This window comes from Jaculus jaculus, chromosome 8, assembly GCF_020740685.1.
Source record: "Jaculus jaculus isolate mJacJac1 chromosome 8, mJacJac1.mat.Y.cur, whole genome shotgun sequence".
NCBI lineage: Eukaryota > Metazoa > Chordata > Mammalia > Rodentia > Dipodidae > Jaculus > Jaculus jaculus.
Genome location: NC_059109.1, coordinates 61,256,820 through 61,280,906, shown reverse-complemented (window position 1 = coordinate 61,280,906; position 24,087 = coordinate 61,256,820). Strand labels below are relative to the sequence as shown.

At 39.6% G+C, this 24,087-nt stretch overlaps 1 protein-coding gene across 3 annotated transcripts in view; it reads right to left on the bottom strand.

The window, feature by feature from the left end:
- Window positions 1-24,087, bottom strand: part of Fmn1 (formin 1) — a 434,422-nt gene that overhangs the window by 388,844 nt on the left and 21,491 nt on the right. For all 3 annotated transcript variants that reach the window (XM_045156457.1, XM_045156456.1, XM_004669715.2), the window contains one exon: window positions 14,636-16,606. In XM_045156457.1, coding sequence (XP_045012392.1) covers window positions 14,636-16,475 — 1,840 coding nt within the window. In that variant the 5' untranslated portion in view covers window positions 16,476-16,606. The remainder of the gene's footprint in view (window positions 1-14,635; window positions 16,607-24,087) is intronic.

Here is a 24,087-nt window from a genome sequence, read left to right as displayed (position 1 = left end):
ACCATACTCTGCCTCCACAGAGTCTAAATTCTAGACAGATACACAAATAATTATGATGTTATTTGATAAACATGATACATAAATTTCCATGAGAATACACAGGAAAAGGTATCCATTCTACAGTAAAAGAAATCAGAAGGCTTTATAATAGAGGTGACATTTAAGTATTTTTAAAAAATATTTATTTGTGTGTGAGAGGGAGAGAGAATGGGCATATCAGGGCCTCTAGCCACTGTAAACGAACTCTGGACACATGTGCTACCTTATGCATCTAACTTATGTGGATACTGGGGAATCAAACCTGGTTCCTTCACAGGCTAGTGGGTTAACTGCTAAGCCATTTCTCCAGCCCCAACATTTAGGAGTTTTAAATAACTTAAAAAAAATGTTGACCCTGGTAATGTTTGCTTTATATTGGTCCTTGCAATGCCTCCTTTTGCAGTGGGATGTTTCCTCTGTGCCATTATGTGCTGAAAGAATTTTACTTGTGTCTTGATTTTATAGGCTCACAGTTAAAGAGGAAGTCTCAGTAATACTTTGGACTTCTGAACAACATTGGAATTGATTAAAAAACTACATTTTACAAAATGGATGATTGGGAGTTAATGGGGACCAAGGGTGGAATGTAGTAGTTTTAATCACATATCTTCAATAAACTATTGTGTGAATAACTTGTCCCCTGGTAGTGGCAACTTGGGAGGTAGAACCTTGCTGGAAGAGGTGTGAATTACAATCTAGCCTCCACCTTGTCAGAACTCAGCTCATTCTAGCTGCTTTTTGCCAGCTGCTATGACAAGACGTGATGTCCAGCCTCTGCTCCATCAACTTTTCCCTGAAGCTTCCCCTTGAGACTGTAAGCCACAATGAACCCTTTCCTCCTATCAGCTACTTTTGGTTAGATTTTGTCCCAGAAATGTGAAGGTAACTATAATACCAACTATAACAGGACAGATTCAAAAGTTTAAAATTTCCTGGTCTGGAGAGATGGCTTAGTGGTTAAGGCATTTGCCTGTGAATCCTAAGGACCCAGATTTGATTCCCCAGTACCCATGTAAGCCAGATGTACAAGGTGGCACATGCACCTGGAGTTCATTTGCAGTGGCTAGAGGATCTGGAGCACCCATTCTCTCTCTCCCTATCAACTTCTTTCTATCTCTCTTTATATATCTCTCAAATAAATAAATTCATAAATAAATAAAATATTTAAAAAATTCCTGTCACCTGTACAGGTCCAAAAAACAATCATTGTGTCTCCCTCTGTGAGGACAGAAGCTGTAAATACACGGGTCTACTATAACCTATGTGATTTGGTTATGCAACATGGGAAAGGTAAAGGAATCCTGTGAACATAACTAAGGTCCTTTGTACTCTCACACTTCCTCACTGGTTCAGGGACTCCAAATTATCAGGCTATTATCCCTATGCACTCATTTATATTCTATCTTAACTTCTGTTTCCACTCTTACAAATTCTGTAATTCTGCTAAGCAGTAACAGGAGTATGTCAGGAAAATAGCATGATTTAGAATGAGCTTTGTGGATAGCTTTTAGAAACCAGTCATGTGACCTCTGTTATTATTTTGCATATTCACAAGTTTTCCAGTAAACAGCTTCCACACAGAAGATGAACTACTGGTGGGCATATGGCACCCAGCAAGTGGGACTTCCATGATACTCCTGAATCACAGCCCAGAAGACCTTACAGGTGCCTGCATGGCCTTTAATTCACTGATATGTTCAGTCATAAAACCTATTTTATGCAATGAAAAGTGAAAAGGTGCTGGCCTTTGATCATGCATAATGCACACAACTGATCTGTGGTTAGTGTAAGACAACAAATGGTAAGCTATCTCTCACGTCTCTTTCAACTTTGATCATTTGGATACCATTATGTGACTGGATTTCATAATAAAGTCTTATTTTAAAGTTTAAAATGTCTGTTCTGGTCAAGTTAATCATTTTGTTAAAATTTTAAAAATGCCTTTGTTCATGACTTTGTGTATGCATTTCATTTAAATTAATTCTCATTTTCTGCAGCCCCTCAAATTCATAAACCCATGTAAGTATGAACTGTTTAAAAATTAGTTAAAAGGAAAATAAGCATTATCTAGTAAAACATGATGGGATAGCATATAATTTCAACAAGAATCACAGAATATGATTCTTACCAGTCTGCAGACAAATTCATCATTCATTTACCCACTTCTTCATTTATTCATTCATGCAATGGAGCACTTATTGAGTACTTGCAAAGTGTACAAGCCTCAAGCTGATTCTACACATACATGACATAGAGATGCTGATTTTGGGGAGACTTCTTTTTATACAGACACATCTGTTTCAATTCTGAGGAGTCTTACCACCAGCAAAGCAAGCTTCATTGATGATGGGATGAAAGAACAGTGTAGACGCAGACTCACTTTACTCCCCAGTAGTATGTTAGCTAAAGGAATGCCCATCCATTCTGTCTGATGACTTCTAAAGTCCATGTGTCACTCGAGTCCCTGGCTCAGTGACTACAAGTTAGAAATTAAAGTTACTTAATTATATCTTCAAACCTTCACTTTTTCTAAGCAATATAACATAATCACACTGGTTATGGTAGGCCAGCACATATGCAGTGATAGTCAATATAAATCAGAGGTTGCTTTTAATTAAACTCAATGAGCACTTTTTTCTTGTGTGTGTGTGTATGTTTGTGTGTGTGTGTTGTACACATATGTACATGCTCTTGTGGTAGCCTATAAGTAGTTAGTGAAGGTTAGGGTGGAACATGGGGTGAACTGTGCCATCGCTCTCCCACATGGTCTTGGTTTGAGCTAGATCCTCTTTTAACTAATTCTAGATATTGCTTGTCTCTGAAGATTAACAGGTTTCTGCTCCCCTGCAGGACTGGGGTCATAGGCACACATGGCTATACCCAGCTGTTTCATGTGTGATCTGCAAATTTTAACTCAGGCAGTCTCAGGTTCCCTCCTGCTTGTGCAAGAAGCACATTTAACCACTGAGCATCTCCTCCAGCCCAATAGGCCCTTTTTCTCAACATCACTACAAATTAACCTATTTTCAAGGGACTTCAGAATATCTAACCAAAATAGGCAACTGACTCGCACATTTAAAAATGAATGGAATTCATGTATAATAATGGGAATATTTAAAGTAAAGTATGTGCTACAAACAACAGAAGCCTACTTCCTATCACCTTGACAAAAAAAAAAAAAAAAAAAAAACAGCCATGGAAATCATGAGGACCAAGATTGCTACAGGCTGCAGAAACAGAGAACCCTTTGCAGAGAGAAAATGGTTCCAAAATCATTGGTGGAAGAAAGGGAACCTTCGCTTTGTTGTCTTTTGCTATTTCATGCATTACTATATGATTTTATGTAGAGGCAACATCAGTAATCAAGACATTCAATTTCAATTCCTTTGTGGTCTGGTCTAAATATTAAATTTTGTTTTATTTATTTGCAAACAGATAGAGAAAAGAGAAACTGAGAGAATGGGCACATCAGGGCCTCTAGCCACTGAAAACGAACTCCAGATGCATATACCACTTTGTGTATCCAGCTTTACATAGGAACTAGGGAATCGAACTCAGGTTGCTAGTCTTTGTAGATAAGTGCCTTAACCACAAAGCCATCTATCCATCATTGATCTAAACATTTCAAACCAGAATTAAATTAAAAGGCCATTGAGAAAACCACTTTGAACCAGACTCTTTGGAAATAAATGCATGAGGGGTATCACTTATAATTCCTTTCCCTTAAATTTTTACAGATTTGTTGGAAAATCTAATATCATCCACTACAAAGCAAGAAACAATACCACCACCTAAGTGCCTTAAAAAACAAAAGCTAGGCATGGTGGGTCATGCCCATACTTCCAGAACCCAGGAAGCCAACGCAAGAGGATTGTCACGAGTTTAAGGCCAGCCTAGATTGTCAAGTGAGACCCCCCCTCTCAAAAATAAACCCAAAAAAATATGAGCAGCTTTTATCAAGGGCACACGGAACAACTGGATGATGCTATTATGTACAGCAACATTCCATCATGGAAAACAAAAAAGGTAGGGTATTCATATCCTCTCCTCTAACATTATCAACAAACAACAATCTATAGTTATACTAAAGCTAAGACTTTCTAGTGCTTTATGAAATAGTTTCACTGGTATTATTGTATTGATCCACAAAAGGACACTATGAATTTAATATTATTTATTCCTTACACTGTCAAGGCAATAATAACAAAATCCATATATTGCCAGCTACATTAATCTTTTTATTCCCCTCATAGGTGCATCATTTTCTTTTGAATCATTCTAAAAATCACAAATGCCCATGGATATAAGCCTATGCTTCTTTACCACTGTCCTCTTTTGCTCTGCCTACTTAAGATGCCTCGAATCTGTGTCTATCTGAAAAAGAGAAGCAGATTCTCCAATGGAGAGTAAAGTTAGCACCAGATAAATGCCTCAAATGGGCCCCAGCTGAAACTAAGAATAATTGGCGAAACAAGCAAGGGTACTGTTTTTTTTTGTGAACCTAGTACCTGTACATGGGTGAAGGAGATCAACACAGAGAACAATCAACTCCTACCAAATCAGCTATCCAGAGACAGAGGCTCCCAAGACCTCATCACTGAAGCAGACCAAAAATGAGCCCAGAATGGCTCAGGGAAATTTTGCAGAAGAGGGGGCAGAAAGAATGTCAGAGCCACACATTGGGTCATGATACCCAGAGATATTTCCTCCTACCCAAAACTGAAGGCTAACTCCACATTGCATGACCCATATACCTCAACAAGGAGGGGCTAGGGGCAGGGGTAAGAGAGAGAGGAGGCTAACAATGGTACCAACTTGACTATATTCACTGAGTACAAAACTAATAAAAAAATGCCTTGAGGCTGCCAAAATTAGCACATTGTCTGCTCTAGTCAAAGGTGACAGATGCATGTTCAAGGCATGGCTGCCTACCTCTCCCATTCCTCATTAGGGAAAGATAAAACTTAGTCTATTCTATTGTATTATACCCTGCCACACTGCTTTAAAAGCACACTAGATAGGCAGTCTGTGGCCATGGTTTGTACATTTTTTAATGAACACTTGTTATAGCTACCTTCATTTCATTAGGATAAAATAATCAAAAGCAGCCATGAAAGGTTTCATTTTGGCTTATAGTCTCCAGAGAAGTTTCACAGTGGCATGGGAAAGCATGGTATATGCACAGGCTGAGCATCACTTCTGCAACAGCAGGTGGAAAAGAGAAGCAAGAAGATAAGCCAAGTTCTGGCGAGAGGGAATTGGCTCTGACACCCAAAACCCACCCCCCCGCATCACATATGCTCCAGCAAGCGTCCACCTCCCACCACCTTAGTCACCACCTGAGGATCATGTATTCAGACAGAACACATGAGTTTATGGGGAACACATGATTCAAACTACCACATTCTGACTCTAGCTCCCATAGACTCATAGCTATTTCAAGATGTAAAAATGCATTCAGACTATTTAAAAGTCCAATATCCAAGGTATTGCCTGAAACTAAAAGCTATAAGCCTTTAAAATTTAAACACAAGTCACATACACATAATGGCACAGAGGAAACATTCAAACGTAAAAGATGTCATGGCAAGAAAAGATTGAACCAATGCAAGATCCAAAACAAATAGGGCAAGCATCAAATCCTATAGCTCCAAGTCCAACATCTATAACTAGCAATGATGTCTCTGATGTTCCAATTCTGCCCCTCCAGCTGGGCTGTTCAAAGGCCAGGGAAATCTCCATACCAAGCCAGCAGCTCTCTTCAGCAGCTATCTCCAAAATCTTGGGGTCTCCACTGCTACCCACCATTCCATGGCATGCCCTTCCAGAGCCTCCATGTGGGGACTTCATTAACTCTGCCTAACATAACCCATTGGCCATCTCTTTCCACCAGCCCACCAAATTACACTGCAAATCCTGTGACTATTTCTTGTATTTCCACATTACTTGGTGGGATACAAATTTGTTTATCCGGGGGGGGGGGGGAATAAGGCTGACTTTGATGAGTAGGAAAACTCCTTCAGCATTCTTCCTACTGTCGTAATGCAGAAGAGCTGGCCCAATCTCAATGGTGGTAGTCTCTCAAAGAACTGCAGCCGAACTGGGCTGCTATCTACTGGCCAAAACTTTCATTTCTTCTGTGCCATATCATTCTGCTATATGTTCTGCCATTACTTTTAAATTTACCTTTGGTTAAGTTCTCAGGACATGGAAGGAGCACAACTAGTCTCTCATACAAATTGCTTCTAGCCCAACATCTTTTTTCCTTTATAAGGCAAGCACCACAGTACACAGCTTTTGGCTTTCAGGTCTGTTAACTCTCACCAGAATGGCCCAACAAGCTCTACTTACAGCCCTACAAGGTGTCTCTTAGTTCAAGGTGTCAAATTCTTCCACATTCCTTCCACAAATCAGATCCAAAAGCCACATGAACAAGTTTCCAGCAGCAATGACCCCACACTCTTAGCAATTTTCTGTTATATTTACATCCACATTGGTGGGATAAATTGCCTGACCAAAAGTAGATGATGGAAGGAAAGGGTTTATTTTGCTTACAGATGTTCATTATGGCAAGGGAAAGATGAAAGTGCAGAGGCTGGACATTACCCCTGGAAGCAGAATTAAAAACACATGAGTTTATATGGGACATCTGATTCAAAACACCCCAAAGAGCTTGTCTTCAATGTTATGAAGAAATTTTAGTAGTATACCCTTTAAATATTGACTATGGTTTCAAGCTCAGTGAGTGGAAGAATAGGAGACATGTGTCAGACTAATTTCATTGTTGTCCTTCCCCACTGAAGCTGGTACCCTCAAACATCCCTCAAAATCCCTCAAATGCTTGCCTTTGTTCAATGAACTCTGTCCTGGGATGATCCTATGAGAATTCAAGCAAAAGACTGATGTCAGGCTCTACCATCTAATTATCCAGACATGCCCAGGCAGCCCTGAATCCTAGGCAGGATGAAGCTAAGGCTCAAGCTGCAATTACCATTTGCTCATTTGCTCTCCACAAGTCCTCCGGGATAGCCTGGAAGCCAATAGTGTTAGTTTTTCACAGGATGTCTTGGGACCTCTTTTTCCAAACACAATAATCAAATGTAAAACTTTAAGTTTAAAACAAACAAAAAGTATCAACATATTTTAGGAAAAAAAATCTGAAACATGGATGATCCAACTTGCCACTTTATATGGAATAAGATTGTTACAAGTTTTAGAAATGTGAATTGCAATGTGTGAAGCCTCACTCGCTTGCTAGCTTGAAAGTCCTCCCCCAGTGATGCTGTCCAGAGGCCCCAACTGGTTCCTCTTGTGGGCCTTCTGCTCTGCTGCTTATGCTACTCCCCGTGGGTGGCTAACAGCCTCTTCCAGACTAACAGGAGAGGTTTGGTTTCTTTTCTTTTACAAAATACTTTACTATTTATTTGAGAGAGAGAGAGAAAGAGAGAGAGGAGAGAGACAGAGAGTATGGGTGTGCCAGGGCCTCTTACCACTGTAAGTGAACCCCAGATGTGTGTGCCACTTTATATATCTGGCTTTATGTAGGTACTGAGGAATCAAACCCCAGACTGACAAGTTAGGCAAACAAGCTCCTTTAACTGCTGAACCATCTCTCCAGCCCTAAGAAAGATTTTCTTTAACTTCTACACTGCAAACTGTTTGCTTTTAATGATCTTCCTTCCCTTGTACTAAAGTCCCTTTTACCCAAAATGCAGGGGTACTTCTGTTAGGATCAGGGAGTGTCTGTACACAGAAATTATGGCTCAAATTTGTACTTTCATAATGGTTTTCCACAGTTGCTCATTGATTACTCCTATTACTCAACATCCTCCAAGGACCCCACAGATCCACCTGCTTCATCTACATGACTGAATTCTAATTCTGACCTAATTTCTAGTTCTTTCCCACAAGTCATTGGTACCTACAGAAAGCATAAGGTTCAAAACACTGGAAAGACTCATAACTATGAAACTAAAACTTGTATGCAAAAATGGAGAAACTCCACAACTCACTATGAAAGGAGGCTGAGCTTCCAGGCTAGGTAGAACAACTCTAGTCTGATGGCACAGACTGACTCCATAGCCCAGATGCCATAGAATATGGTTTCCATCTAAGAATGGTCTAGGTGGGTGTGGTGGTTCAGGACTATAATCCTAATATAGTTAAGCCTGGACCAGATTCTTTCTCAGAAAAGAAAACCTCAGCATGTAACAGAAACATAAAATAGAAGAAATAAGTCAAACAAATGAACATAAAAGCCATTACTTGATATCACTTTGCAAGAGAAAGGATGGGTCCAGAGTGATAGCTACTGTTTCTGTTATTTTCCAAAAGCACCCTCTCCCACATAAATTAATAAGGAATGAAACAAGATATACACATTAAATATTCACTACTTAGTTTCAAATGATTGAAATGCAATTACAGATTCCAAAATGTGAGTTTTTAAATGTCTTAGAACAATGATGAAGCAGAATGCTTGTGTAAACAAAACATAAACAAGGCTTGCTTCAAAATTTAATGTTCATGTTAAGTTGTTTTTGTTTCAGCATAATCTTGTACAATTTTAATAATGCTGCTAACTTTGCTATTTCTATCCATCTTTAGAATTATTTTAAATCATTGTGTAAGCTTCAGATCACAGACTGCCACCTTGTTTTAAATCTGTGCTCAGAATCTAAGGATAGGAAAAACAAAAATGACACACAATCTATTAGAAGGTGTTACCTCACAACACAATACAAATATAATCTGGGGAAAAATACACAGGCACAAAACTATTTTAAGATCTTTATACAACAGATCAGAGCCACAAATACTTTTAGCTCCTGAAACATATTCCTTGAAAAACAAAACTTGAATAAAACCTAATGAAAGAAACAATCATTGTTAATTGCATGGAAACTGACCTCAAAATACAAATTGTTTACTGGTAAATTATTTCATATTTCTCATTTTGTCTTTGAAGAAGAATCTCTCTAGTTCAGGCTGACCTGGAACCTCTTTCTGTTCTTCAGAAAATGTAAGTAGACACTATGTAAAATCAATCACTGTTAAATATGAACTTTTGTTTTTTAGAATTTAGATTTTTTAGGGAGGAGACTGGAGAGATGGCTTAGCGTTTAAAGGTGCTTGCTTGCAAAGTGTAACAACCTGGGTTTGATTCACCAGCATCCATGTTAAGCCAGATGCAGTAGCGCATGCAATTGGAGTTTGTTTGCAGTGGCTGGAGGCCCTAGTGTGCCCATTTTCATTCTCTCTCTCTTCTCCCGATCTCTCTCTGCTTACAAATAAATAAAAAATTTCTTAAATAGATTTTTTTGAGTGCATGAACTAAAAACTACATTGCAAGTTCTAACTCACTTCCTCTATGTATGGACTTTTAACAATAAAAGAGAATGTAAATTTAATTAAATTTAGAGATAGAAACTATAAAAAGAAATGAAATAATACAGTAATAATTTAGTATAAAGATAACCATTGCTCTGTAACAAAGCCTACACTCTAAGTATGACCACTTGGTATTTGATGTCAGTTCATATATTCTTTTTATATACTGTACTGAACCTGGTATAATGTGAGTTTTGAGTCTTTTCTCTCTTTGCAATTATAAACACATTTCTCCATACTCCATATTTCCTAAAGTAATCTAAATGGGCACGTGTAACCCTTAATGTTGTGAGCTTCTTTAGATTTTATTCAAATTACATCAAATCTCAATATTAATATGAAAAGCACTTACATCTATCCCCAGTATGCCCAGAGGGAAATCGACATTTTGGCAAAAGCACTAGATGTATGAGTGTCTCTTAGCCAGAAGTCAGATGGCATCAATTTTATCTCCGTGGGCACAGGAACTAGTCAGATGATTATTGACAGCAAGAAGACCCATGCTCAGGGCACATTCCTCCATCACTCCCTCACTGCCTTCACAGAACAATAATCATAAGACTGGGCATTTCCTCAGGATGATGAGCCAAGGTCCATGTGATTCTTGTTCCATTAAAAGGTTGTTTTCTCTTTTTGTCAAAAATAAATGAAAGTGGAAATCCTGAAAGGAATCCTAGCCCCAAGCCCCAAGGACACTGCTATGCAGTTAACACAACTAAACCCCTTCAAGGTTTAAGGAAATACATGTCACGAGGTCCTGGGAAGATTCAGCCACCTCCATCCTCAAAAGTTAAATCCTGAAACATCACTCTCAAGCTGGTAATGGGGAGAACCACAAAAAGCCAAGTGTGGAGACAGTTTGTTGTTACTACATTCTCTGATCATATTGCCAACATGTGAGACATTCCTGTGTGTAGCTCATGGGATGAAGACTTGTAAGGTTATAAACCAATAGGAAATGGACCTTTGTCATACCTTTATACTATCTCCTGCATAGATGGCAATGATGCCAGCTTTAACCACTTGTCTTGTGGGGAGCAGTGCATTTCATGCTTTACTGGGAATCAATGACTTGCCTGTAACACTAGCCTTCTGTCTAGAAGTAAATCTGATTACTTTTGGTAGATTTAATCTCTGAGTGGAGCAATTAATGAGGGCTTTCAATAATCTTACCCCCTTCACTCCATTGAAAAATCTAGATGTTATTTCCACAGGAAATAAATGTCTACAGACCATAAACTCAATCTGGTTAATAGCTAACATGGGAGAAAGTTGGGAGTTGGATTCAGATACAGGGTCACTGTAGAGTAATGGTAAATAAGTTACCCTGCCTGCCCTCTGGAACTGAGTGGGAGGAAAAGTGAAGTGTGAGAAGACAGCTAGGAGGAGAAGATACTTCAAAGTAAAGGAATGGTAATGTACAAGTGCGTGGGAAAGTGTGACCATCCAGTCCACTTATCCGTGAGTAAGTATGCAGCCACTGACAGAAACAGAATGTCTTCCTGTGTGTTTGCATACAACTGCACTTAATCCAGACTTTCATACTATTTTATATAGAAAAAAGAAATAAAATAAGATAATCCTAAATAAGGGTCAAAAAAATTTACAAAACATCAGTATGCTAAGTGAGTTACTGTATCAATAAGTTTCTAGTATACACCATCTTAGAATTTGGTGAAATTCTAAAAAAATGATTATGTTAAGGCACTAATATTATGCCTGCAGAAATTACTCACTTAACTCTGCTGAGCTCTCTACCAAGTATTTCCACCTGGCCAGCATTCACAGGAAGATAGTATTTTTATCACTTGAGCTTTTTTTTTTTTTTTTTTTTTTTTGCGTCTGTAACTTTTATTTATTATTATTATCAGTGGGGCCCTTTCTTCTTTTTTTTTAAATTTTTATTAACATTTTCCATGATTATAAAATATATCCCATGGTAATTCCCTCCCTCCCCACCCCCACACTTTCCCATTTGAAATTCCATTCTCCATCATATTACCTCCCCTTTACAATCATTGTAATTACATATATACAATATCAACCTATTAAGTATCCTCCTCACTTCCTTTGTCTACCCTTTATGTCTCCTTTTTAACTTACTGGCCTCTGCTACTAAGTATTTTCATTCTCACGCAGAAGCCCAATCATCTGTAGCTAGGATCCACATATGAGAGAGAACATGTGGTGCTTGGCTTTCTGGGCCTGGGTTACCTCACTTAGTATAATACTTTCCAGGTCCATCCATTTTTCTGCAAATTTCATAACTTCATTTTTCTTTACTGCTGAGTAGAACTCCATTGTATAAATGTGCCACATCTTCATTATCCACTCATCTGTTGAGGGACATCTAGGCTGGTTCCATTTCCCAGCTATTATAAATTGAGCAGCAATAAACATGGTTGAGCATGTACTTCTAAGGAAATGAGATGAGTCCTTTGGATGTATGCCTAGGAGTGCTATAGCTGGGTTATATGGTAGATCAATCTTTAGCTATTTTAGGAACCTCCACACTGTTTTCCACAATGGCTGGACCAGATTGCATTCCCACCAGCAGTGTAGAAGGGTTCCTTTTTTTCCACATCCCCGCCAACATTTATGATCATTTGTTTTCATGATGGTGGCCAATCTGACAGGAGTGAGATGGAATCTCAATGTAGTTTTAATCTGCATTTCCCTCATGACTAGTGATGTAGAACATTTTTTAGATGCTTATGATTCTATACATAAAGGACCCTAAAGACTCTACTAGCAAACTGTTAGAGCTGATCAAAACCTACAGCAATGTAGCAGGATACAAAATAAATACACAGAAATCAGTAGCCTTCACATATGCTAACAACAAACACACAGAGGATGAAATCACAGAATCACTCCCATTCACAATTGCATCAAAAAAAAAAAAAATAAAGTACCTTGGAATAAACCTAACCAAGGGAGTAAAGAATCTCTACAATGAGAACTTTAAAACACTCATGCGAGAAATTGCAGAAGACACTATAAAGTGGAGAAACATCCCTTGTTCCTGGATTGGAAGAATCAATATTGTGAAAATGGCAATCTTACCTAAAGCAATCTACACATTTAATGCAATCCCTATCAAAATTCCAAAGGCTTTCTTCATGGAAATAGAAAAAACAATCCAAAAATTCATTTGGAATCACAAAAAACCTCAAATATCTAAAATAATACTGAGCAACATAAATGAAGCTGGTGGTATCACCATACCTGATTTTAACCTATACTACAGAGCCATAGTAACAAAAACAGCATGGTACTGGCACAAAAACAGACATGTAGATCAGTGGAACAGAATAGAGGACCCAGATGTAAGCCCAAGTAGCTATAGCCACCTGATATTCGATAAAAATGCCAAAAATACTCATTGGAGAAGAGACAGCCTCTTCAGCAAATGGTGTTTTGAAAACTGGATATATATCTGCAGAAGGATGAAAATAGATTCTTCTCTCTTGCCATGCACAAGAATTAAGTCCAAATGGATTAAAGACCTTAACATCAGACCTGAAACTCTGAAACTGCTAGAGGAAAAAGTAGGGGAAACCCTTCAACATATTGGTCTTGGCAAAGACTTTATGAATACAACCCCAATTGCTCAGGCAATAAAACCACAGATTAATCATTGGGACCTCATGAAATTACAAAGAGTTTGCACTGCAAAGGACACAGTGAAAAAAGCAAAGAGGCAACCTACAGAATGGGAAAAAATCTTTGCCAGCTATATATCTGATAGAGGATTAATATCTAGGATATACAAAGAACTCAAAAAGTTAACTAATAAGGAATCAAACAAGCCCATCAAAAATGGGCTATGGAGCTAAATAGAGCATTCCCAAAGGAAGAAATACGAATGGCACTTGAGCTTTTTTAACACATGATAGAAATTTTACAATTCTATGATGTTCCTATTGAGGCAGAAAGTAGTAAGTCTTATTAAAGTAGGGTAAATATATTGAAAATACAATATGACAACTATTTATCACATTTTTAAAGAACCACCTCCCTGAATCAGTGATTCAGGAAAATTGATAAAATGTCAAATAACTTTTGTAACTCTTCTTTCCTAGGTGGATATTTTTGTCTCAAAGTTTTCACATGAATATTCTTTAAATAAAATTTTTCTAACCTCAGAGGCTATATATCACATTGCAAATTATTCTCTAGCCAAAGACATTGACCATTGCAAATGACCACATTACCTACACAGTAGCATACAAAACCCTGAGCATCTGGCTTCACTGGCTTGGAAATTGTAATGAATACAGGATTTATACACCTTACTGAACTCTCAAAATTATTTTCATGTAAAATTGTAAGTCACATTAAGCATGCAAGTTATAGTAGCTCTTGTGCCTTCTACATAATAAGTAATGTTACTGTAGGTACAGTAGTAACACATAAAGAAAGTATACTTTTAGAATAAATACTTCATCCTTATTTATGGAATTAAACAGTAAGCAAAAGAAAATCTGAACCAAGTTTCTTATTTTATTTTTGTTTTGTTTTCACAGAATCTCACAATGAACTACAGCTAGCCTTAAACTATTGTACAGCTCAGGCTGGTCTTGAACCCAGGTCTCCCTGCCTCAGCCTCCCAAGTGCTAGGGTGACAGGCATGCACTACCACACCAGTCACTCAAGGGTTATCAAACTGGAATTAATTGTTTCCTTCTGATAAGAAGTATTTTCATCATAAAATAATGGCACTTAGAAATGTGATTATAAAAACTGAAAGTTAAGACCTCTACAGACACATGAAGGAAAACAATGTGCTTTTGTGCTTCTGCTTAGAGATTCCTGAGAATGACTTCTGCAGCATCCACAGCAAAATTCAGGTCAATGGGCCAATTGCTCAGCATTAACATCAAAGGCAGGGGCAAGTTGCTACTCCTCTCTGCCTGTTTCTTTTTGAGTTATTGTGTTAAGCAACCATGGGGACAACTTTAGAATGTGTCATGAATCTATAAGTAAACAAACTGCAAAGCATTTATAAATCATTGCTTCTGTAAACAATTACACATCTTAGCCCCTAAGTCAACATCATCTTTATTATCCTCATGCCCCCAGTACAAATCTAATTTCTTGCTACCAGTCCATTGTCAATTAGCCAGGCTCTGAATAACATAAAGAGAATAATAATTCCCAAATTGCTCAAGTGTGGATCTAAACCCCTTAAACAGTCACTAACCTGGAGGTGACTGGTGTTGAGGCTGAGCTGTGGTCTTCCCTGGCCTCAAGCTCTTTTCCAAAGGCTCCCCGGGCACCAACCAAGGGAGGGAGGTGGGGCTGGCTCCTTTGGTCTCCGTGACCTTTGCAGAAGATACTGGCTCCAAGATGTCAGCAGAGTGGCCCTGAGAGGAGACCGCTTTATTTCTGTCCAGAGACTCATGAAGAACAGCTTCCCATTCACCAGGCAGTGTAGGGAGCCGGAGGATCCTATGGTGTTGCTGAGGGCTGGGACACCTTGGAGATAGTGACAAGGAAACAGGTGACAGCTGGCTGAGTGTGCTCGAGCGAGGAGATGAATTATTAAACACCATGCTGAGAGCTGCAGATGCTGGGAGAGATGGCATCTTCTCATCACCTCTGAGCCGTGGAGAGTCAGGACCTACAATATGGGGCAGATCCACAGACAAGGATTTGGAGCCACCTTGGGGAAACCCAGACTTCTTTTGGCTTTTGGCTTCTGAAAGGGTGTGATTGACCCTTATGCTCAGAGGGAAGCCCAATCTTTTCCCCTCAGTGGCTTCATCTAACTTCTCGCTGTTTAGTACCTTCAGAAGGACCTTGTTGACAGCCCCCGCAGTGCTGACTGGTGGATCAGAAACGGAGGCTCTTTCTCTACCAGAGGACCATAATGATCTGTCCTCTTGCTGTCCCTCCCCCCGCCACCTGGAACCCTGATCCTCAGAGTCCACTTCTGGGACTGTGAGTAAGTCCACTTTAGGGATAAATTTATCTTGGGCCTCTGCACAAAAGACAATCCTTTCCTCATCTTCAGGATGAATCTCAGCTACTGTTTGTACTTGAACAGACAGTTCCTGGACCTTGGCCACCACTTTGGAAACAGGTTTCTTCCTGCAAGTCCTCTCCAAGGACTTTGACTTACGAGCCCCGCCTCTCTCTGTTCCTGGGGGCTTCTTGGGGGCCTCCTGCTGAGGCTCCAGCTTGTGAAGACTCCTGGGCTGACCCTGAGCCCCAGCACCTTCTGCCCCAGTGGAGCTGATGTCGCAGGTTCCTCCTGCAAGTTCAATGTCCTCTGAGTCCCTCCTGGAGTTTCCAAAACCCAGGTTTGCATCTGGTATCCTAAGGATGTCTGCAGGGCAGCTCTCTCTCCTAGGCACGGAAAAGCTTAGTGCACCCTGTGGAACCAAGTTTCTTCTTTCTTCCAGGAGCCCAAGATTAGGCCTTGCTGCAGAAGGAAGGGAATTGTTGCAACTGATCTGGTCCTTCCCCATCTGAGGAGCTCGCTCCTGGTGGCCACGCCCTTTCCTCTTGGTTTTCTTCTGCAAGGGTGCCTCAGGGCTCTCTCTCCTTCCGCCAGACCTCCGGAGCTTTTTGTTCCCTTGGGTGCTTCTCTTATTGAGAGAGCCCATGGGGAGATCCCCACACCAGTCACCAGCATTCTGGAAGTAGCTGTCCTCAGGGGCCAGGCTCACAGACAGCTCCGGCAGCTTCCCTTCTTGGTTCCCCATTGAAATGCCCAGGATGTGGCCTGAGCTCAGCAGATTGGCCAGGAGTCTCTCCCTCTCTGCTGTGAGTTTGTATAGCTCAGTCAGGATGTCTTTTGTGGGAGTCTGCTTGAAAAATATGTCGCCTGGATGTTCACTGGGCTGCTGGCTGAGGCTGGTGATGTCTGGCCCCTCCCTGACTTGGTAGCAGCTATGAAAAGCTTTATTGGATCTGTCTAGAGTTACAGTGTCCTTGTATGAAAATCCTCTGACTTCCCCTTTTGGAAGATAGAAGCTGATGTAGCAGAGCTCAGTGATGGGCTTATGCAACTGGAGGGTGCAGTGAGAGCCTTCCATTATGCCTACCTAATTATTCATGCCTTGGAGATGCTGGTCTGTGGTCAGGCTTCCTGGGCTCCAGTGGGGAGGCATGTGATGGCAGCTACGCAGAGAAAGCAGCTGACAGTCCTCTCCAGCAATGGGGCTGCCTGTTAGAAGGACACAGAAAGAAAGCAGCTTGTCTAACAGAGTGCACAAATCATAGGCCAAAATCAATCAGTTTAACCACAACCGAACAGTCCTCTCTGGCCAGCAGCCTGACTGCAGCCTCAGAGGCTCTCAGCAACCTCAAGGAGCAGCTGAGAGATGGGAGTGCTCTCATTTTAGCCCTAGGACAAGAGTCTCCTTTCCTCACAGCCCGTGGAATCTCTCAATTCCTTTAAGCCAGTTTTACTGTTTGATACCTCTCCCAGGAATTCTAGGGAAGGGAGACTCTGAGACCCTTAGAAAATACAGACTTATGTTTGGAACATTATTTGCAAAGATAAGCCAAGCATTTTTTTTAACATTCCAAACAGTATACTTTAAAAATGTGAGGATTATTTTGGCTCAAGTCACAGTGTAAAGGAAATATTTAAAATCAAAGGTGAAGTTTGAGGTAGGCAGTTCTGTTACTGCCGTGCCCACTGCTATCTTTATAACTTTCTTAAAAAAAAAAAAAGTGAAATTGGGCTAGAGAGATGGCTTAGTGGTTAAAGGTGCTTGGTTTCAAAGCCTGACAGCCTGGGTTTGATTCTCCAGTGCCCATGCAAAGCTAGATGCACTAAGTTTCGCTTGTTCTGTGTCTGTCTCTCTTGTTTGCTCTCTCAACTAAATTAATAAATTTTTTAAATGAAGTTCTTTTAGGGGCTGAAGAAATTGCTTAGTGGTTAAGGTGTTTGCCTGTGAAGCCTAAGGACTCTGGTTTGATTCCTCAGAACCCACATAAGCCAGATGTATATGGTGGTGCTTGCATCTGGAGTTTGTTTGCAGCTAAAGGCCTTGGCACACCTTTTCTTTACCTTCCTCCCTCCTTCTCTCCCTCTCTCTTTCAATAAATAAATAAAAATAAAATACTAAAAATGAAGATTTTAATTTTGAGTTTTTTTTGTTGCTATTGAAAATGAGACAATGTCACTTATTTCTTTCTCTGTATCTTCATCATTTCCATATAGAAAAGCTACTGATTTTTATGCATTGATTTTGTATTCTGATATTTGCTAAAGGAGTTAATCACCTTTAAGATTTTTGGGATGGAAGCTTTCAGGTCTCTTATGTATAGAATCATGTCATCAGTAAATAGAGCTAACTTAACTTCTTCCTTTCCAAATTGTATCCCCTTTATTTCTTTCTCCTGTCTTATTGCTTGAGCTAGGACTTCTAGTACTTTATTGAATAATAGTGGTGAGAGTGGATACACATCTTGTTCCAGATCTCAATGGGAATTCCTTCAGTCTCTGTCCATTATTTTATTTATTTATTTGAAAGCAGCACACAGATAGAGTATGGGCACATCAAGGCCCCCAGCCACTGCAAATGAGTTCCAGATGCATGTGCCACTTTGTGTATCTGGCTTACATGGGTACTGGGGAATTGAGCTTCAAATTGGGCTCCTTAGGCTCCACAGGCAAGCACTCAATCACTAAGCCATCTCTCCAGCCCAAAAGTGAAGTTTTTGAAAGTTTAAAATTGAAGTAACTTAGTGCTGAATCAAGTCAGGTATTTTTAAGACAGAGTCTCTGCAGACCTGGAACTTGCTATGTAAACTGTGATCTCCTGCCTTTGGCTTCAAAGTGTTGGAATAAGCATGTGCCACCACCATACTCTGCTTTTGCTCCTACTATTTCTTTTTCTGCTTGTTGCCTATTTGAAGCCCAAGGCAGAGAAAACTACTTTGGCTCTCATAGATTTGTAATCACTTTGCCACAGAAGTAACTGGGATGTCATGTAGTTAGCAGCTTCCTTGTGTGATGTGAGGGGTTTCAGAAATGTCTCCAAAGCTACCATCGTCATTTACAAACATGTACCTGAGAATTCTGTACTGTAATACTTCATTTCTTACATAGATATATGCTCAATGTTCACGTTATCTTCATTTCAAGTGTCACCTCTTAGGAACAGTGACAAAATTACCATCAATGAACCACTGGTATAATGAGTGGATTACTTTCATCAAGTGTTTTTCTCTAATTAGTTTTAAATAAGAAAAAAATTATATAACAGTGAAAAGAGGAAAGACTTTTTAATGGATTTTTTTACAATGAATATAGATAAAGCCAAGTGGTGAAGTGGAAGAGGAAACAGGGCACAGACATCTGATAATACAGAAGCATCAGAGATTATATAATTTCAGATGGGAATAGGACTGCTTGTTTTTAAAGCCTGGTCCTAACACATGGAATTCTTACAGGTTGAGTATGTATTCACATGTACTGCCATTTTATTATCTCATTTAATTGCAGAATTAATATGGTGTGAAGGCACAGAAAAGAGATAGGACACCCACTCAGCCTGTGCCTTTTCACAGTGGTATGAATAGGACTGCTCTTATTCTACTAGTCACATCATCAAATTCTCTCATAGTGCTCAATGCTGTCACATCCTAAATCTGCACCTTTATAGAGGCACCCTAGAATTATTGGTACAAACTCTCTGGATATATTCAAAACCTCACTTGAGAGGTGATTAACATCAACCAGTTATCAGAGAGTAATAGAGTGGTCAATATCTAATGCAGAATGGTGGGCACTCAGCATCAAGAGTTCTGGGCTAGGCCTAGAGAAACTGCTTAGTGATTAGGGTACTTGCCTGCAAAGCCAAAGGATCAAGGTTTGATTCTCCAGGACCCATGTAAACCAGATGCACAAGGTGGTACATTCATCTGCAGTTCATTTGTAGTACCAGGAGGCCCTGGCACACCCCTTCTCTCTCCCCCCTCAAACAAATAAATAAATAATTAAAAATATTTATTTATTGAAAGATGAAAGAGAAAGAGGCAGAGAGAAAGAGATAGAAAGAGAGGAAGAGAGAGAATGGGCACTCCAGGGCTTCCTGCCACTGCAAATGAACTGTAGATGCATGTGCCACTTTGTGCATCTGGCTTACGTGGGTCTGGGGAATCAAACTGAGATTCTTTGGCTTTGTGGGCAAACACCTTAACCACTAAGCCATCTCTCCAGCCCAAATAAACAAAATATTGTTTTTTTAGAAAAAGAGGTCTGGGCTGGAGAGATGGCTTAGCATTTAAGGAGCTGGCCTGTGAAGCTTAAGGGACCATGTTTGGCTCTCCAGATCCCATGTAAGCCAGATGCACAAAGGTGAGGCAAGTGTAAGGTTGTACATGTCCACTAGGTGGAGGAAGCATCTGGAGTTCAATTTTAGTGGCTGACACCCTGGTGTGCCAATTTTCTCTCTCTCTCTCTCTGGCTCACTTGTTCTCTCTCTGGCTCTAAAAAAAAAAAAAAAAAAAAAAAGCAAGGGTGGGGGGGATTCTACTTATGATTCTCAGAAGTACTGAAGGGAAGCACCAGAAATACTCATCTAAGTTGTGGAAAGATAAAGTTCCTTCCCTGTCCTTACGTATCATTCTTCACTAGTTCCTTTCATCTCCACTTCCCTGGATTCAAGAAGTGTGTCAATATAGGGAGAGAAGTAGACTGCAACATTTTCAGAATCTGGTCAAATTAGCAGCTCACAGCCCATGGCAAACTTTCAAATAAGAATATTTGCCTGTTCTCATGCCTCTTACCTTTTGAAAAAAAATTTTGTTATTTTTATTTATTCATTTGAGAGCTACAGAGAGACACAGAGGCAGAGCGAGAAAGAGAGAATGGGCGTGCCAGGGCCTCGAGCCACTGCAGACAAACTCCAGACGCGTGTGCCCCTTTGTGCATCTGGCTGATGTGGGTCCTGGGGTATTAAGCCTCAAACTGGGGTCCTTAGGCTTCACAGGCAAGCAACCACTAAGCCATCTCTCCAGGCCTGCCTCTTCCCTTTTATAAAGGAATTTTTAAACTAGAATTCTTACATAAAAATACATGAACACATACCCTTTCAATTTGTTCTCTCATTTAATCAGCAGATTGCTGTTTTACAGATAAAGAAATGAAATACAGACAATTAAGGAGATTGTTGTCTGAGGGGATATTATCAAGAAGAAACAAGTTTCAGTGCAAGGTTTGTCTTGGCTCTTTACTTCATAAGTGAATTTTCTCCTCATCCTCTTTGTCTTCTTCCTCTATTGAAGAATTGTTTTTTAAGGTGATTTGAGTAGACTTTGTTTTGTTTTTCTAACAATGTTACACAATTTCTTCAGCAATGCCTCACATCTTGAAGCTTCATTCATTAGATACTGTTGGCATATCTGATTAGATGAAGTCCTCTAATGCAACTATTTAAACAAAAGTTAGAAAAAGGGCACCAAACATTCAAGTAAAAACTGCCTGTACCTGTAAAGTGGTAACCAATGAAGATTTTGACTTAAATTCAAGTGTAGAGGGTTCATGTAAAGGTTCTGTGCTTTTTGATGATAACAGACGTGTTATGGGGTTAGAAGCATTAAAAAAAAAAACTTGCCTTATTTGTTATTTATTTGAGAGAGAGAGAGAGAGAGAGAGAGAGAAGTGGGGAGAGAGAATGGACATGCCAGGGCTTCCAGTTCATCTGCATGGCTACAAATGAACTCCAGATACGTGTGCCAACTTGTGCATCTGGTTTACATGGGTCCTGGGGAATCGAACCTGGGTCCTTTGTCTTTGCAGGCAAGTACCTTAACTTCTAAGCCATCTCTCCTGCCCTAGAAGCCTTCTCGTTCTGGCCTTTGTGAGTCCTGGTCATATAAATGGAGAAAATATCATGGTTACTACTCTGCATGTTAGTAACAATTGAAGGTTTAGTAAATCACAACACTAGACAAAGAGTTCACACTATTGCCTTATTCTCATCACCCAGAAACACTGACCTAGAGTACTCTTACCATACTTGTGGTGCCTATGTCTTATTATGCTATAGTCTTGCTGCACAACCCTGACTGGCATTAAACTCACTATCCCGCCTCTCAAGTACTGGGACTACATGAATATATGACCATACCCTGCTTATTATACTTTTTGTTGTGTCTCTAAACCCAGGCTCTACAATCTTTCAGTCTGTAGCCAACTAAGGACAAAAACTTCATCTTGGTAGTCAGTGTCCTGTAAGTATGAAACTACTGTTTTCAAAATTTAAGCAACCTGTTTTTATCCTTCCTTGACAGTAATAGGAGTAACATGCCTAGCTATGTCCTTAAATTCTTATATTCAGCTTCTTATGTTTTCTGTTCCTAGAAACTTGGTGCATTTTCCCTCTATAATTATATTTGCAACTCTTTGTTTTGTAGTGCAATAGTGCAAAAAGAGTCTATCATACAGACACAAAGTGGCCATGGCATTCATGACCTTACAGTGGCTGACAATACCTACACAAAGACCTATATAACAGGAGGGAAAAATTGATGACATCAAAATAGAAGAGAGAAAAAAACCAAATACAATAAATTAAACAACATATAAGGGAGACTAGTTGGAAATAAGAGAATAACTAAAAGAGAGAATCAAAAGGGATTAAATAAAGGATGGTGGGAGGGGATTTCGATCATGATATATTGTCTATATGTACAGAAGCTGTCAATAAAAAAAAAATTTAAAAAGAGAAAATAAAAAATAGTAAAAGCTATAGCTATAGTGTTATATCAACAGATAACAAATATCCCCCACCCCAATTAGGGCTAAAACTATAAGGTACAGAAGATATAAATAGTAATTCTGGCTAGTACATATTAACATTGGAGGCAGTTATATAGCAACACTTTTAAAAAAGGAAAAATACCTCATTTTTGGAATTCTGAAATTAAAAAAAAGTCTCAGAGTTGTTCCATACTTCCAAAACAAAATCTTCTACCAGGCATTGATCGCTTGAAATTTAGGTGCACATGGGCTTCTTTATGACTATGTTCTTAACTTCTGAGATTCCAGTGAGATATAAGAAAGCAGGGGAAGCACTCAGTACTTCTGACTCTCGGCTTTACCACTTAACAACAAATTCAAGCAAAAACACTATCTTCATTGTAAACCAGAGATTAGGAAGTAAATTGCTTTAATAGTAAGGTAGAGTCTCATAAAATGACAAGTTTTTCTGAATGCCTAAGAGAGTAGAGATTGTAATAGAAAAACAATCTTGGCTTTACCCAATATGGCTTATACAAATGTCTTAAAGGAAACTTATGGGGGAAAAGACTGTTGCATGTATTCACTGTCTCATGTATTCTGGTTCTGTCAAGAGTTTTACAATTAGCTTTGCTAGAATATTGCTATCCAAAGTCTAAATGGAGCAAGGTATGTTTCTACAAAGATGAACAAACAGACATTTTTCATATCCTCACATCCCTACTCCTTTCCATAGCTTGAATTTTTTAATTAATTAATTAATTTGAGAGAGAGAGAGAGAGAGAGAGGCAGAGACAGATAGAATTGGTACACCAGGGCCTCCAGCCACTGAAAACAAACTCCAGATGCAAGTGCCACCTTGTGCATCTAACTTACATGGGTCCTGGGGAGTCCTTTGGCTTTGCAAGCAAATGCTTTAACTACTAAGCTATCTCTCCAGCCCATAGCTTGAATTGCCAACCAGATAATTGTATACATCTCCGATCATCACTAGTGAATATTCATAGAGCAGACTCTGGAGAATAACTTTCCCAGATCCTTTCTAAATTCCTCTCTCTCCACCCAAGAAAAGACTGCCCAGGATTCAGCCATGGACCTACCCTTCCTGACATCCCTGCCAGCATCTATTGACAAATGTGCCACATGTACTTTCTTCCATATTTCCTGCCCTTTATGGTATGAGAAATTTCATCTCCATATTTCCATTTTATAACTCAAAACAGTGTTTCAGTAATATCAACTAGATAACCAAGAAACTATGAAAATCATCCTTCTTTGAAAAAAGGCATCTATATAGGCTCAAGTGTCTCAGGTACCAAGGTAGTGGATGGTTTTGAGGCAGGACAACTGTAGCTGTGACAATCCATTAGCACAGCAGTGAGTGGTGCTGAGTCATCCCACATACTTCCTATCTGAGAAACCAGAGAAGAAAGAACTACAAAAAAAGTAAAAATAAAGCAAATGTGGAGGGTGGAAGGCAAACACCCCAGCACCAATGCTTCATGTTGAATGCACAGGACTATTTCAAGCAGCATTTCCTCATTCTGCTATGACTCAAAGGCAGCAGCTCTTTCAGGAACCACACATAGATTGTGCATCTTAATTTGGTCCATGAAATGACCTTGTCTGGTTGCTCTCAATGTCAAAGCACTCTGCTTCCTGCGGAGTCTCATGTCTTCTATTACCTCTGGCTGACTCTAGGCTGACACTGCCGGCAGTGACAACCCTGCTGTGGTGATTTATTCCCTGAATCTTTGTCCAATAAGCAAGTGGATGAGTTCACTCTACCCCAAATGGAAATATCTGTTGTATCTCATCATAATAAGGAATGACTGCCTTTTAGAAGATGCTACATAATGCCTGTAACATTTCATAAAATACCTAAAAGAAGTTCCAAGAACTGGCCGCAGTCATTCTGTCTGCTGACTTACATTTGCTAATTGATTCTG